Source organism: Cupressus sempervirens, chromosome 7 (genome assembly GCF_028749045.1).
Source record: "Cupressus sempervirens isolate cs-2001-9-10 chromosome 7, ASM2874904v1, whole genome shotgun sequence".
NCBI classification, from domain to species: domain Eukaryota; kingdom Viridiplantae; phylum Streptophyta; class Pinopsida; order Cupressales; family Cupressaceae; genus Cupressus; species Cupressus sempervirens.
The window spans coordinates 706810146-706826883 of NC_143124.1; the positions used below are offsets into that span (position 1 = coordinate 706810146).

The window sequence follows — 16738 nt, forward strand, 5'->3', positions numbered from 1 at the left end:
GCAAAGAGGTAAAATGTCAACGAGGGTTGACAATTAAGTAGTCAATATCGTCCATGCCAGATCTCCTCCACTATAAATAAAACAAGTGGCATCTGCCTCCAGTGCTTGTTATCCTTATCTTGATTGTTCTATAAGATGTCGGCCTTGGGAATGAGTTCGTCAAGCAATTAGAGATTATTTTCATGATTGTTCCAAGGCAGGTATCAGTTTTATGAGATTCTGAGATTTGGGTGTCCGCCATGGATTCAGAAAGTTGCGAGCTTGAAAGCATTGGGAAGAGAAATTGGTCGGATTCGTATTGTTGCAGCCTTCCTCCGGCCAAGAGATTCAATAAAAATGCAATTTTTAATGGCTTAGAAGAGATTGAAGAAGATGATTTTAGTTGCATGAGTGATTTGATTCAAGCGACCGGCGACTGTGAATTCTCAGATGGGAATCTGAGATTTTACGATGAGTCGACCCCGAATTCAACTCAGACGGATCTGGATGATCTCTTGACGAGCCTGCTTACGGAATCTGAGATTCCCAATTCGCTTTCTGTTCCTGAGACTATTAATGGCTTCCATGAAGATCCAGAGAAAAAAATGGGGGGTTCAAATTCTTTTTATTCTGGACCGACTCTTACAGACATACAATCTGCTTTGTCGATGTATCATAAAAAGGAGCAATCTTTACCCACTTCTTCATTCTTTCATTCACCCACCATTTTCGATTCGTTGCAGACTGCAAAGCCGCCTCCATCTCAGACCTGGCTGGATTCGGTTTCCTACGGATCTTACCGCAACTTCTCCAGTTCAATGTGAGTTTTTTTTTGCAGTAATGTTTTGTTTTTCAATTTGATTCTATAAGATTTTTTGGATTCATGTTTGTTATTGTACTTTATGATGGTATATCATGGAGTGTTGTCTGAAATGTTACACAACCAAATTAATAAATAGTAGCTTGTAGGGTTCAAAACAACAGCCTTTTTAGTTCAATAAGAATTTTTTATAGTTGGGTATTCAGTCTTTGTAACAGTATGATTATTTGTCACTGCCGGTTTTGGATTGGGTTGAGTGAAATCTTTTTGCATGGACGTTCAGGAGTACATTCTTTGATCCATCCCTATCGCTTTCATTTTGTTTGAGCTTTCTAATATCTTGATGATTGAATCACAGAATATTATCCGAAATACTAATGTTTTAAAATCTTACATAACCAAACAAATTTGGAAACAGCATTTAAAATCTCATAGACTCAGAAAAATCTGATAACAGTATTGGATAATTGATTACTCATTATATTGCTCTTGACAAGGCTCAAGTAAATCTCAGATCTTGACAATACTAATGTGCTTTGATTGGATAGTTATCATAAAGATTGCTTCTTGGTTTTTTCTAATAATTTGATTGGATACCTACTATAAAGATTGCTTCTCGAGTCATGTATTTTCTGCTGAATTGTTCTGGATCACAATCAGTGATCCATATCATGAAGAAGAAGATATATGTTCTCCAAAACATCGATCAATAAAGCAGTCTTAATCCAGAATAGATGCTTGAAAACTTTTTTTATGACTTAAAATTTTATGTGGATTTGAAGAATTTGCAATTGGGTTATTAACTTATGATTGCTTACATGTTGTGAATTCAGAAACGATAAATTCTATGGAAGATTAGGCCGGGCCAAAAGCGAGGCAAAGTATTCACTGAAGGTGAAATGCCCGGGGAACAGCATAGGTGATGGGTATAAATGGAGAAAGTATGGTCAAAAGTCGATCAAGAACAGCCCATATCCAAGGTATAACACCCAAGCTAATACATTGCATCCATTAAATACTTCACCCTATTTTATTGCAATTATATTATATTTCAAAGACCAACATTAATAAGTATGACGACCTTGTGGGCACTGAAGAAAATGTGTATTAAATGTGTAGGAGTTACTACAGATGCACAAATCCAAAATGCAGAGCAAAAAAGCAGGTGGAGAGGTGTGTTGATGATCCCCAAACAGTAACCATCACTTATGAAGGCCTCCATCTTCACTTTTCTCACCCTCCATTGCAGATTACTCAACAACCCAACTATTCTCTTAGTCAGCAAGATAATAACATTTATGAGGGGAGAAACAAGAAAGCTTCTCTTCTAGACAATGGGTGTTTTAACAATGAAGGTGGCGACCTAATGCATTCATCTGAATCTCCCACCATTGTAGCTTCCCATCAAGAAGCAAAAGATAATTGCTGCAAATCTCTGCGAACTAGGGGAAGCGTACCAGTAGCCATTATAGCTGATCTTCTAGATAGATATAATGGCCGCTTTAACAATGACGGCAATGATCTGATGCAATCATCTGAATCTCATGCCGTTGTGGCTGTCCGTCGAGAAGAAACAGATAATTGTCGTGAATCTTTGAGATCTAGAGAAAGCATACCAACAACCATTATAGCTAACTTTGCACACCCACAGATTTCAAACAGTGGATCAGAAGAGAGTAGTGATATAATAGATGGAAGTTGTATGAATTTTGGAGTAGTTGAAGAAAAAGGTGGTGGGTGGGGTAAGGATGGCCTGCTTCAAGATATTGTTCCAGTTCAAGTAATAAATCCACAATATTCTCTGTCTTCTCCTGCTTCTTCATCATCTTCTTCTCCACAAGACAGAAATTAGTTCAAACACTTTAGTCCAAAGATGTATATAAAATGTGTTTTTTCAAAATAAATCCACTATATTCTCTATCTTCTTAGTCAAAGACCTATTTGTTGAATTATTGTAGCGAATAATAAAATGCTTTAGTTTTGAAAAGGAGCATGTTTTTGTTTACTGGTTAATTCAGAAGACTCCATTAATGGTGTCTAGATAACTGCTCCGAACATGTTTTTTTGTTCCCATGTCAGTGCAGCTCAGAAATTGCTTTTGTAATTGCAGGGACTGATGTTTTAGGCATTCACGCCAAACGTTGTACACCTCAACCAAAAGATGTATGTTATTCATAAGAAAGAAGTATATGGGATCAAGACATTGTTTTTTCTTTCTCAAATGTGACATTTTAGATGCCATTTTCTTGATTATATTATCTGTCAACAAGCACTTGGGATTCCCACATCTGATTCTCTGTTTGCATCGGTAAGACCAAATGATTGTGTGTCTCATGAGGAAGGGAAGAAATATTTAGCAGTAATTCACTATGAATGTGTCATGACTTGTAAATTTTGTTTTGTCTATTTTCTGACTTCGAACAGTATTCTTTTTTGTTTCTAGCACTCCTTTTTTTTTAATGGGAAGAACTTCTGATGTACAATGTTGTAAATTTATATAAATAGAGTGTTTACTTTTTCAATTTGCAATAAAATAAAACCCGATTCTTATGAAGCTTATGATTGCAGTTTTTATATTTTTAGTATATTAAATTAGTAGCAGTGTTAATGTTAAAGAAAATGAGAAGAAAAGTGTTGTATGAGTGAAATATTGTATGAGAGGATCTCTTTTATCTGTTTTCTTCCTTACTTAAAATCGAGTCTAAGTGATGCAGTCTAAGTGATGCAATTAAAAGGTTAAATGGCTAAATATAAATAATAGAATTTGTGGACTTTTATGTTTCATTATGGAGTACTTATAGTATAATTTTATTCATTGATTTACTTTTGATAGTTGTGTGCCTATCTAATAGAGGCTTCATCATTTTAGATGAATATTGTAGAGGTTTTTAGAACTTTCAAATCTAATTGTGATGACTCTTCATTTCTTTAACAAAAATTGCAAATACAACTACCAATATTTGTTCTTCCATGCTTCTAATGAATCTTCAATGAATTTTATGTGTATAGACAATCCTTTAATTAGGATGCATAGTTACCATACATCACATATTTGTTTGAATAATATCATTTAAGCAACATTAAAAAAGTTAAGATAAAAAATATCTTCCAATGGTAAAAATTGCTTTGTTTGGTGCCTTGGGAAAATACCATGATGAAGGCCTGGTAAATAGGAATCATGTGTTGTAGGCGATCACTCTTATTTGTGAGAACTCTTTTTATTCCTCATTAAACTCTTTACATATCTTGCAATCACATTTCATACGATAAATTCCTTTGTCCTGGATTATTTTCTCATGTTCATTTCCATTCTTTATTATGACTCCATCACACATTCATCCCATCCAATTTGTCCCTTCCAAAAACACACATAAACCTCCTTCATCTCCCTCAATAATCGATCATTCATCTTCCTCCTACCTCACACTCCTTCCTATGACAAACTCATTCATTTTCATCATCTTCCACCAACTCTACCTCATTTCCTTGTTTTTAGTGTTTAAATGGGGACATTCCCTTAGTGACATTATATTTGGAGTTGCTTCAAATATATTACTCTCATCCATTGCATGACTCTCTATTTTAGTATCATTCATTGATTCATTCAACCACTAAGAGCAAAAGACACTATTTATTCCTTATCCAAAATTACACCTATTGCCCTACCATTCTTGTTCAACCCATCTCGACTACCTCTACCTTTACCATCTTCACATCTAATTCCATATGAAATTTGATCACTCAACCCCCTTGGCTTCAAGTTCACACTAGTTCATGTTTAATGTTTTTTTTGAGTGTTTGCATAAGTTTCCTTTGGTTGTCTACATATATTTATATTTTCATTACTATTAGTCATAGTGCAACATATACTACACAATGACACTCACCATAGTCTTAATATGACAACTTATGTCACATGATAAAGTTCTCTTTGGAACATTTTTCTACTTGTGAACTACGTATTCTCAATCCACCAAAGCATACATGGATAACTTTTAATAATCCATTATACTATGGTGGTGGAAGTGGGTCGGCATCCCTTGCGGGATTTGTGAAAAGGGACTAGAACCAACTCCTATGTTTTATAAGTCTAGTAATTGTATTCAGCATTAGAAGGTCGACCTTTTTGTGGAACAACAACACTAGTGGCTAACAAGTATTGTTAGAGTTTGGTCACATGTTCAAATCCACATAGGTTAGTGATGATGGGTGGGGAATTTTCGACAATGAGCCAACATCCCTCACAGGATTCATGACAAGGAACTAACTAACTTTTATGTTCTATATGTTTGGTGGTTGTATTTGGCATTAAAAGGTCAATCTTTTAGTGCAACAAAAATACTAGCGGCTAACACATGGTGCATAATGCACTAATGTAGGCAATGATTTTCTCTTGCAAGATATTACATCAATAGCATTATTTATTTTCCATCCTTACATGCATTATCTTCTACCTAAAGAGCACAAAAAAGTATAGAGAGGGCAAGTGAATTAATATTTTACCACTTTTGGACTTAATTCAGAATTTAGTCTTCATATATAATTTGATTTTTATTATTTTTACTTCACAAATTAAATAAAAAATACTAAGTAAAATATTCACAGATCCAGTAGAATAAACACAAGATTTTACATGGGAACTTTTGAAAAGAAGAATTATGGTGAAATTGTTGGAAACATACAATTGGAACAATTTTTGGTTTGCCATTGATGTCAAATATATTGATGAGACATGTTGCTATCTAATCTGAATGTCATATCTATTTGATTGATGAAGAGTATTTGAGAGGGTGCTCATAACAATAGCACCTAGAGGAAAGGTTGAGTTATGGAAAGGAAGCTACAATGAACATTTGATTAGTTAGACCTTGATAAGACAAAGTGATTTTTTATATAATGAATGTAAAGCTTAACTAAGCAAAGAGTAAAAGATTAAGAAATGGAAAATGATGCTAGTGTCAACCCAACCACAATAAGTCTCAAGAAAATCTAGTGTTGGCCGAGCATCAGTATCGACCAAGAAAGTTAGTTGATAACGAGCTAGAAGTTATACAATGATAGAGTTTAGCAACTTGGTTGATTTCTTGGGATATGGAAATCGTGATGAAGATAAGATTGAAGAGTTAGATCATTAAATTCTAGGTGAAGACCTAATAGATGGATTCTAGAGAATTTTATGTTGACCTAATAGTCAAATCATTTGTCTATTAGTGACTTAATAGTTGGTTACATTTCTATTGAGCTTTAAAGTTGCTATCGAGCTTATCATACTACTAGCAGTGTGAGCCAAGTGTTTTAGTTGCTACTGAGTCAATCAGTAAAAATGCAGTCCATGTCAAGTTTCATAATGTCTACCGAGTCTAAGACAAGGTATAGTGTTAACCAATCTCTGTAGTTTCCATCAAGCTTGTAGTGTTAACAAAGTGAACAAAGGTAGTGTTGATCGAGCCATGCAGTGTCAATCAAGTCTACTGAGTTCTTCAGTATTCACTAAGTCATCCAGTGCTGACCGAGTTCCTATTACCCCAAGTAATTAATATGAACCAAGCATCTACATCAATAGAGTGCCAGAGTTTTTAAAGTGTTGAGAAGTGTTGTTGAGTGTCAAAACATCACCCAAGTGGTCTTCAGAACTTGAGTTACAGTAGTGAGCTAACTTTGTGAAGATTGTTTGAATTTGGTATTGTAGCCGACTCCATAAAGTAATATATTGGATTGGTATATATGTAATACATTGTATCATATCCAAATATTGACAAGAACAAGAAGAAGAAACATATGAGTGTGAATTAAAGAAGGCTACAAGAAGTATAAGGAAAAGTAGAGACTTATCTATCATAGCTAGGTGATCATTGTTATTCAAAGGAATCTCATTCAGCAAACTAAGTTGCAGATCAGAGATCATCCATTGATTCATCCTAACAGGTGTATCAGTCAAATCCTTTAACAAGGTGGACTTAATAGTCTCATTCCAAATCTCCTAACAAAGTGAATACTTCATTGTATGTTGTAAATCCTTTCATAAGGTGGACCTTTTTGGAAATATAAGAGTAACTAAGAGGGGAAGGGTGAATCAGTTACCACTGAAATAAATCCTAGGTTCCTTAGATGTCAATACAAAACATAAATTTTGTTGAAATTATTGTTACTCAGTTAACACACAAGCACTTGGTTAACACTAACAATATGTTGTAACTCGACAAGCATTATAGTTAACACTATTACTTGGAAAATAAGAACATGAAAATATTAAGATATTAATTTTGATTACCTTTAATTAACTTAGTTTCATACACATAAAATAAATAGCATGAACACAAGTGATGCCAAGATTTAACATGAAAACCCAATTTGGGAAAAACCACCAATTGCAACTAGTTACTATTTTTCACTCTTCTAAAATGCACACTATTAGGAGCCAACCCTATTAAAGGTTACAAAACACATTGTTAGGTGTGACCCTATTAGAGGATTTAATCGCCTTGTTAGGAGTGGCCTTCTTAGAGGTCTTTAGACACTTCAATCTAAAAATGCTACCTTGTTAGAGGATTTGGCAAATAGCTATTAAGCCAACTCGGTTAAGAGATTTGATACACCACTACAATGGTTAGAGAGTAACAATGATATGACTTGATTCTTGATGCAACTGTATTGCTAATTTCATATCTCAATTCTAGCTCAAATACTTCATCCTTCCTTATCAAATTAATCTTTGCCACCCAAGAAGGATATTTTGTTTATCCTTTCAATTCATTTCCTCTAAGCATCTTCTTATCTTTCACACATTCTCTTATATTCAATCCTCAACTTGACCTTATATCATTAATATTGTTAAGTCAGCTTGAATACAACTTAGAATAATTAATATTCATTTCCTCAATTGGCTACAATGTTATAAACCAAAACAAGGAAGACAAACTGTTAACCGAAAATGACATTATATTTGGAGGAAAAAAAGCACTTTGTAAATCATTTGTTGATGAAATGAAGAAGGAATTTGAGATTTCTATGTTTGGTGAATTCAAATTCTTTTTTGGATTGCAAGTCTATCACATTAAGTTTGATATTTTCATTACTTAGTCCAAATACATCAAGGAGATACTAAAGACTTTTGGAACGGAAGAATCAAGACCAATAAGCACACCTATGTCTATAGGACATAAATTATCTAAGAATGATGAATCTGTTGATGTGAACTAGACATAATATAGATCAATGATTGGAAAATTGCAATACAACATTCATAGTAGACCTATAGCTTTAGTAGTTTGGATAGTTGCTAGATTTTCAAAAAATCCTAAGGAAAATCATATGATGGCAGTAAAAAGGATTTTGAGATATCTAAAAGGTACAAAAGACTATGGATTATATTACAAGAGAAGTGATAGATTTGAGCTAAAGGTATTCATTAACTATGCTTGATAAAGAAATATTGATGATAGAAAAAGTATAGTGGTGGTGCATTCTTTCTAGGAAAGAGATTAGTGTCGTGGAAAAGCAAGAAACAAAATTATATTTCCCAATCAATAGTCGAAGTTGAGTATGTGGCAACTGTAGTGAACTATTTGAACATTATGTGGATCAAGTAATTACTGAAAGGAATAAAAGAAGAGATTATAGATCCAATGGTTGTCTATTGTGATCTAACACCAGTGCTATCAACATTTTGAACAATCTAGTGATGCACACTAAGACCAAGAAAATTTCTATCAAGTATCACTACTTGAGGGAACTAGTTCAAGACAAAGAAGTGAAGTTAGAATATGTACACACCAAAGAAAAAATTGTTGACATATTCACTAAAGCCTTACCTAAAGATGCTCATCAATATCTTAGAGGTAAATTAGGAGTGATTTCCCTAAGTAAAGTAACTTGAGGAGAAGAGGTGCATTGGATCAAATGAGCTACTTAGGATATCCTACACATTGATGCAAAACAACTCTACTCTGGGAGATGCCTAAGGTAGATAGCCACAAACAACATAGCATATCAGTCATAGATAGATGATAGAGAACTCAGCCAGACATGCAAATATCTACATAATCTAGATGCATGAAGTAATTGAAGGTAGGAATGCTAAGTGTCTTTAGTATGTTGGTCAAAGAGGGAGAGATACATCAAAGAGGGAGAGATATAATATAGAGGGAAAGTTACACTAATGAGAGAGAGAATGATAGAGGAAGTTTCTAAACTTGCAAAGATGAGAGTTAGAATGAAACTAAGGATATTGATCACTCATAATAGTGAAATTTTTTGGATTGGAAGGTAACAAAGACAAATATTGTTGTAAATATATGAATTGTAAGATACATTGAGATGTTAAGATATTGAGGTATTTCCATCAATGCCAAAAAAGGAGATTGTTGGAAACTTACAATTGGAAAAAAAAAAAATTTGTCATTGATGTCAAATCTACGGATGAGACATGTTGCTATTTGATCTAAATGTCATATCTATTTGATTGATGAAGATAATTTGAGAGATTTCTCATACCAATAGCATGATGGATATTTGAAAGGAAGCTACAATGGACATTTGATTAGTTAGACTTTGATAAGACAAAGTGATTGTTTATATCATGAATGTAAAGCTTAGCTAAGAAAAGAGTAAAATATTAAGGAATTCCAAGTGATGCTAGTGTCAACCGAGCCACAGTAAGTGTCGAGAAAATCTTGTGTCAATCAATAATCAGTATTGACCAAGCAAGTTAGTTGATGTGAAGCCAGAAGTTGTACAATGACCAAGTGTCAAAACTTAGTGATTGTCAAGTGATGATATTTTGAATGTATATGACGAATCGTGGGTTCCAACCAACTTAGTTGATTTCTTGGTATATAAACCATGTTGAAATAAGATTGATGGGTTGGATCATTAAATTCTAGGTGAATATTAGGTGAAGACCTAATAGATATATTCCAAAGAAGTTTCTAAAGGATGATCAAGAAGATGGACAGAAACAATGAATCATATTGAACCAAATTGTAAACCCTAAGATCTACAGTGATAATGGAAAATGGAAAAGCAAGAATTACCTATTTAAGGAGGTATATAGCCAAACTTTAAAGAGGATGCGCACAAAAAATGGTGGATCAGAGGCGCACCAGGGTAGTGTGTAAGAGTAAGAGCGAAGAAAAAGGAAATTGCTAGTGCAAATGTTGTTGAAGTTGATAAGTGAATTTGAGCAAAAGGCTTAAATTTTGATGTGAAGGGGATGACTGCTTGAAGAGTTGTTGAGTGAGTTAAGAGAAAAAGTTGACAAGGGGACTTATCAGTGAATCAACACATGAACTAAACAGTGATCTGAACCTACAAAAGTGAGTTGTAATTATATAGATCAAACCCTATTGTTTTATTTCTAATCATTATACACATTTTATACTGAAATCTTTTTAATCAGTGGTTGACCTAACAGTCATATTAAGGACTTAATAGTCTATGTAAATCCTTTACCAAGGTGACATTCTAAATGGAATGATCAAAGTCCTCTGACAAGGCCACTCCTAAAAGGGTGATTAAATCATTTAACTAGGTCACATTTAAGAGTGTGTATTGTAACCTTTAATAGGGTTGGCTCTTAATAGAGCTCAATTTGAAAGAGTGAAAAAGTGGTGACATGTTGCTGGTGGTTTTTCCCATATTGGGTTTCCACGTAAAATCCAAGTGTCAAACTTGAGTTGAATTTTTTATATGTTTTACATTTGATGAAGTTTGTTGTGATGTAGAGCCTAATCAGACTCAAAGGTTTATTTGGCATAGTTTCCCCCTAGATTATTTCTATGGGGGTTTGGGTGTAGCACCCCTACGGGGTCCTAGGGAAGCACCCCAGGTGTGAATGACCTTATATTGTAAAAGGCTTCGACTGCTATTTTTCTATTGGATGACTTATTTTAGCTCTAATTTTGTAAGTGGAAAAGCTTGTATAAAATGGTTTAGGGTTAAAGATTTCATAATGTATGGTGATATTGTAGCTTCTTGCAGTAGTATTGAGCTATAAGGAATTGAGGATTGTTATCACTAGATAATAATAATATTGGACTTGTTGTTGGTGGATGTAGCCCAAGGAGTGGGTGAACCACATTAATTCTTTGTGTCTTGTGTTCTCTTTTGTGCAAAATATTATTTTTTGATATTGATTATATTTGCATGTAACTATTATTTATGTCTGTGGTTAATCCTAACAAAGTTTACATTCAACAAAGTATGTTATGTTTAGAACAATATTTTTTTAATTAGTACAGTAGAGACTAAGAAACAACAAGATAAGCAGAACAATGAATGTTTTGATGTTTAATTGATCAAATGGTACTTATGGACCTTGAGTAATTGATTTAAGCCCCCACCCCCCAGTTATTGTAAACATTTCTATGGAGAGAGAAAGTGAATCAATATTTTACCACTTTTGGACTTAATTCAGAATTTATTCTTCATATGAAATTTAATTTTTATTATTGTTACTTCACAAATAAAATAAAAAATACAAAGTAAAATATTCACAAATCATGTAGAATAAGCACAAAATTTTATATGGGAACTTTTGAAAACAATAAATTATGGTCATATAAGTTACTTGTCCAAACTCACAAGTGAAATAAACTTACAACATAATTTGTAAGCGTTACTCCATAAAAGACACTAGTATCCTTATAGAATTTTGAGGATCAAACCTAAAAGACACAATCCCATAAATAAACACCAATTTGATTGTTGAACTCCATCTCAAATGAATCTACATGCACCAACCTCAAATACATTAAAATGATTGTGAAGGACGAATGATTTTTCCTTACACTTAGCAAGCACCAACTCAATTTACACTAATTTGCATACACTCTATCTAAATAGGGAAAATATTGTAACCACCTTACGATCTCAACACGTCGAGTTTTAAAATAAATCAATACAAAATGCTCATTGCAGACGTGCACCCACACACCATAATAGAAATATTTTTTGTCCCCTCTTACATACAAATTCTAAAAGATTTATACTAAATATTATCATATGTTTTAAACCTCATTTAAGTGTCAACTTAGATCAACTAGATCGAAATTGGTAAATTGATCTAGCATTAGCTATAGAAATTCATTCCTTATTGCTTACATCTTGGTTGATTTGGGGTCTATATTTTTTAATAAGACTTAGATATTGATTAATTTGAATATCAGTCATAGAGATATTTTCTTTCATGGGAAGATAAATGTTCTAGTGCAAAGATCAAGTCTGAATAATCCACTAGAGTAAAATGGGTGACTTTGAAAAGTCATTAGAAATTAAAACAAATCATAGAAGAATTCCATAGTCATGATTGGTCAAATTATTTGCATTGTAGACATCTTAAATTCACAAGGTCACATCGAAACATTTTTCTCACACTTTCAATTGAGATCACTAATGTAGGTTCATCTTAAATCTTAATCAACCGAGTAATAAACATACATTGTGGCTCAAAAATAATTCAGATGGCTTCAAAGTTACTTACTTATTCTAAGCTTAATTTTTAGCTTAGTGTTTGATGTTAAAGGACAACCTATTGATTTTTCAAGGATATGGAGAACTTCAATCTTGGGCATTGAGGAGATCTATGCATGTAAGAGAATTGAAATTGTTTCCAGATATTAATCATTAGATTTTACTTGTATTATTTTATTTTATTTTTAACACTAATGAGGCTAGTATTCTTGGAGAAGCTATGAGTGTGGATGATGTAGATTCTTGTGAAATATATGGATGGAGATATTAGTTTAAAGAAGAAAATCTTGGGATCTAGTAATTTCTTTTAAAGAAGTTAGACTTGTTCTAAATGTAAATAGAAATTCAAGAAGAAAATCTTGGGATCTAGTAATTTATTTTAAAGAAGTTAAACTTGTTCTAAATGTAAATGGAAATTCAAGAAGAAATGTGATCTAGATGATGGTGTTGAGAAGTATAGAATAAATGGGTGTATTCGAATGTGGTGAAGAATATGTTCAAACATTTATGAGGTAACTTTGATTACTCATATGATTGATCAATGTGAACACCCCAATCAATAGACTGGAAGGAAATATCGAAAGGAGGGTTGTGATGATTGATGTGGATAAAGACTAGGATGAGTCTATTGCCCGTTCAAGGGTACCAAGTCCAGAAAGAATCCCTCTGCATCAATGATGGTGAGGGGGAGGGATCTAGCTAGATTCCTTCTTTATATTTTTATGACTTGCTCTAATGTATTTCTATTCTAATAATTACCTTGTACAATTCCATTTGTATCATTTTGAGACATTGATATCGATAGTACTCCATTAGCACTCATTTTTTGATCTTTTGATTCTTTCATGTCATACATTGATGACACATATATGATGATTCCAACCTGATTGATGAGTCCAATTCATGTTTTATTATCACTCATTTTGGTTCTCCATCCCTCGAAGAACTTTTAGGGCCATTTTTTATTTGTATCATTATTTAAATCAATAATACAAGTCTTATCTTATTTAGATCTCAACACACTTCTCTTTGAAACCTAATTTTAAGTGTATCCTTTACCTTATATATAAGCATTATTAAGTTTAGTGCAATTAAAGCTTGACATTCATTTTGTGTAATAACCAAACCTTGTTATTTTTCCATCCAATGAAATTTGAATCAAAAGGTGTATAGCTAATTTGGTTAGCATGGACTATGTGAAAAATTTAAAGCATCCAACTACTATTATGAACTAAATTAATGTCATATAATGTGTAGGCCTTGGCTTTCTTGGATCTAGCCTTAAAATTGGGATGTCCATTATGGATTGGCCTTAATGCAAAATTTCCTTGGGGAACTTATATAAGGAAGCCCTTATAATTTATTTCACATGCCACATATACAAGTTTCTTCACAAGAGAATGTGGTCTTCTCAAGAGAAAATGTGATTTGACGAATAGCAAGATATAAAGAGGTATCTACAATTATGTATTTATGGTGGATTTTGTAGTGATTCATCGTGTTTTGTATCAAAATTTTGAGGACTTATCCTAAGAGTATTGTTTCACCGATCAAAAGTATAATTATTTCAATTCATGTATTTACTTTAGATCTAAAAATAAATTCCATGTCATCATTATTATTGAATTGGTTCCAAACCTGAGGCCTCACTAATATAAGTCCCTATAAAACACAAACACCATTTTCTCTCTTGGTATATAGGCATAAGTCTATAAGTAGGTTTTAGATTCAATTTGAGAGTAAAAGAGCCTATAAAAGATAGAAAATAGAAATTTTATGTCATGCATGACAGGGACTAGAGAACCTAGCATTATTGTTTCCTAAGACTAGGAAACCTAATGCCATATTTCTAGTGATTTTCCCTAAAAATTGATCTACCTAGGTAGTTTGGAAGCCCATGAGACCATTTCGACTTTTAATTTGAACATGTGACACTTGGAGGACTATGACACCTATTGATAATAACCTACCAATTTTGAGATCATATTTTAGACATGTGCTCCTTCCTACATCCATATACTATTTTTATACATCATTTTTTATTCATGTATCTATATTTGTCTATTCATGTTGATTATTTTTAATTTTTCCTTTTTGGGCCTATTATTTGCATTGTCAATTTCTAATCACATCCATATCAATTCAAACACAAAAAAGAGATCAATTAACCCATTTTCCTATCTTTACTGAGGTTTGTACTTGGGCCTAATGCTTATTCTTGAATGTAATTTATGGGATGGGGTTTAATTCCTAGTTTTAGATACTATTTTCCTACACTAAAATAAAAATGCATGTTCAGTTGAAGAAGTTTAATTGTTCAATGAAATTGTAGATGGGTGAAAAGATTCATTGAAAATAGAGAGGTTAGATAGTGTTCTAATTACATGGGCCTTAGGGATTTGAGTAATTGATATTATAGACTATTGATAGGTCTTCGACAACTGTGAGAATTTTGGGATTAAGGCTCCTCGATCTTAGCTCATTCTAGTATTTATTTTATTTATTATTTTTTGTATATTCATTTTTTTCTAAATTTATAACTTTCTATTTTGTCATATTGCTTTGTGGGACCTCTTGGTGAGGTGGCATCCTATATGGTGGCTAATGACTATAACACAATTCCTATTTTCTTGGACAATTGTACCCACCTTCAAGGATCTATATTTTAGACTATTTTGGTGTGGCATGTCATTACTTGAGTGAGTTAAGTATGATAAGTATGACATATTTGTATGTTGCCACGACTATGAAAACTTCTAAACTTAACTATGATAGCCATTAGTTTTCACAAGGGTCAAGAGGATTTGTATCTTAGTATATAACATTTCTCACATGTGTTCATATCATGCATGTCAAAGATACTCATTTTTCTATATCATGTATATTTAGTTGTGTGGCATGTTGGTTTGACATAACATTGGAAAATTGTAAATCATGGATGTAGTTTTTTGTTTAGTTATGGTATAGTAGGATTAGGCTAACACCTTTCATGCCATTTAAAGTGGTTTTGTGCATGAAAGCTATATTTGATGTTTTGGCAAGTTTTGAATGGTTATTTACCTCTCTTTTTTAGTATTGATGATGATAGTGTGCAATATTGGACTCTTGTTCACACCTAGGCATGAGACTTATTTTTGGAAAATTTTGGCATCCACTCTTTATGTTGGAGTAGTTATAAATTTGTGGTGTCTTGGCTCATTTTCTATGATGGGTTAAACTATTTTTGAGATGTCATTGTGATGCAAAAATTATTGGAAATTTGTTCAATGCTCCCCTTGGGATTCGTGACAAGGGCTTAATGACCTCCTATGTACTATAAGTTGAGTGGTTGTATCAAGCATTAACAGATCGGTCTTTTGGTGCAAGGGCAACCCCACTCTAACAAGTGGTATTAGAGCTTGGTCACAGGTTCAAATCCTCAGACCCTCAGGTAACGCTGAGGGGGAGATTGTTGGAAATTTGTTCAGTGCTCCCCTCGAGATTCGTGCAAGGGCTTAACCACCTCCTATGTACTATAAGTTGAGTGGTTGTATTGGGAATCGATAAATCGGTCTTTTGGTGCAACGACAACCCCACTCTAACAAAAATTACTCCAAGATTGTAGATTATCATGATTACTCATGTAGATCATTGGGTGTGTCCATTGTAATGTGACTATTATATTGCTAGTAATACAATTGAGCTCTATCTCTCAGAGAGTAGGTTTTTCAAGTAGAAGTGTTTTTCCATGCAAATCACAATGTTATGTTGTACATTGATTTAATCTATAATTAATTTAATGTGCATCTAAAAATGTAATGGTTAAGGATATTTTGGATTTACTCTCTTAATTATGTTAGTGTTGGAATCTCTCTCTCTCTCTCTCTCTCTCTCTCTCTCTCTCTCACACACACACACACACACACACACACACACACACACAAAATGAGTATGTTATAAAATACAATTGTATTATAAAGTACACTTGTACTATTTAAAATATAATCATGTTACGACTAATTATATATATATATATATATATATATATATATATATATATATATATAATGGAAAAAATCACTAATCTGGTAATTGTTTATCCCCCAATTTAGTGTGCTCACCCAATTTTGTCACGTTGACTTGATAATAAGATTGTCTCTTTTCTATGTACCAATATAACTAGGTATTCATTCAATCTAAGTGATTAAAGATTATAATGTGACTACTAATAACTCATGGTTGAGGATTTTAGATAATAATAAAAAATTACTAAATGTATTGCTTAATTTATATGTTTCCTTACACATATTCTTATGTTTAAAGAGGTTTAATGTGAGGTGTGAAAGGAGGTGAAATGGGAAATGCAAAAACTAGGCTACACATAAAAATGAGTGATAAACCCTATTAAACAAATAACCAAAAACCCAATTTTTTTTCTCTTTTAGTCGATGGCATTATTTGTATAGGTGACAATCTTGAGGTATAAATCAT

General features: G+C 32.9%; 1 protein-coding gene across 1 annotated transcript; it reads left to right on the plus strand.

Moving 5' to 3' along the window:
- Positions 1-386: 386 nt before the first annotated feature.
- Positions 387-2730, plus strand: LOC149549175 (uncharacterized). The gene is made up of 3 exons (XM_089794279.1): positions 387-799; positions 1633-1779; positions 1919-2730. The coding sequence occupies exons 1-3, from the start codon at positions 387-389 to the stop codon at positions 2649-2651; spliced, it is 1293 nt and encodes a 430-aa protein (XP_089650405.1). The 3' UTR covers positions 2652-2730.
- The last annotated feature ends 14008 nt before the right edge of the window (positions 2731-16738 follow it).

Bases quoted from the DNA above. Each gene is read 5' to 3' on its own strand.
- LOC149549175 (XM_089794279.1), top strand. From the start codon at position 387: ATGAGTGATTTGATTCAAGCGACCGGCGACTGTGAATTCTCAGATGGG. The intron at 800-1,632 runs GTGAGTTTTTTT...TTGTGAATTCAG, and splicing joins CGCAACTTCTCCAGTTCAAT to AAACGATAAATTCTATGGAA. The intron at 1,780-1,918 runs GTATAACACCCA...TTAAATGTGTAG, and splicing joins AAGAACAGCCCATATCCAAG to GAGTTACTACAGATGCACAA.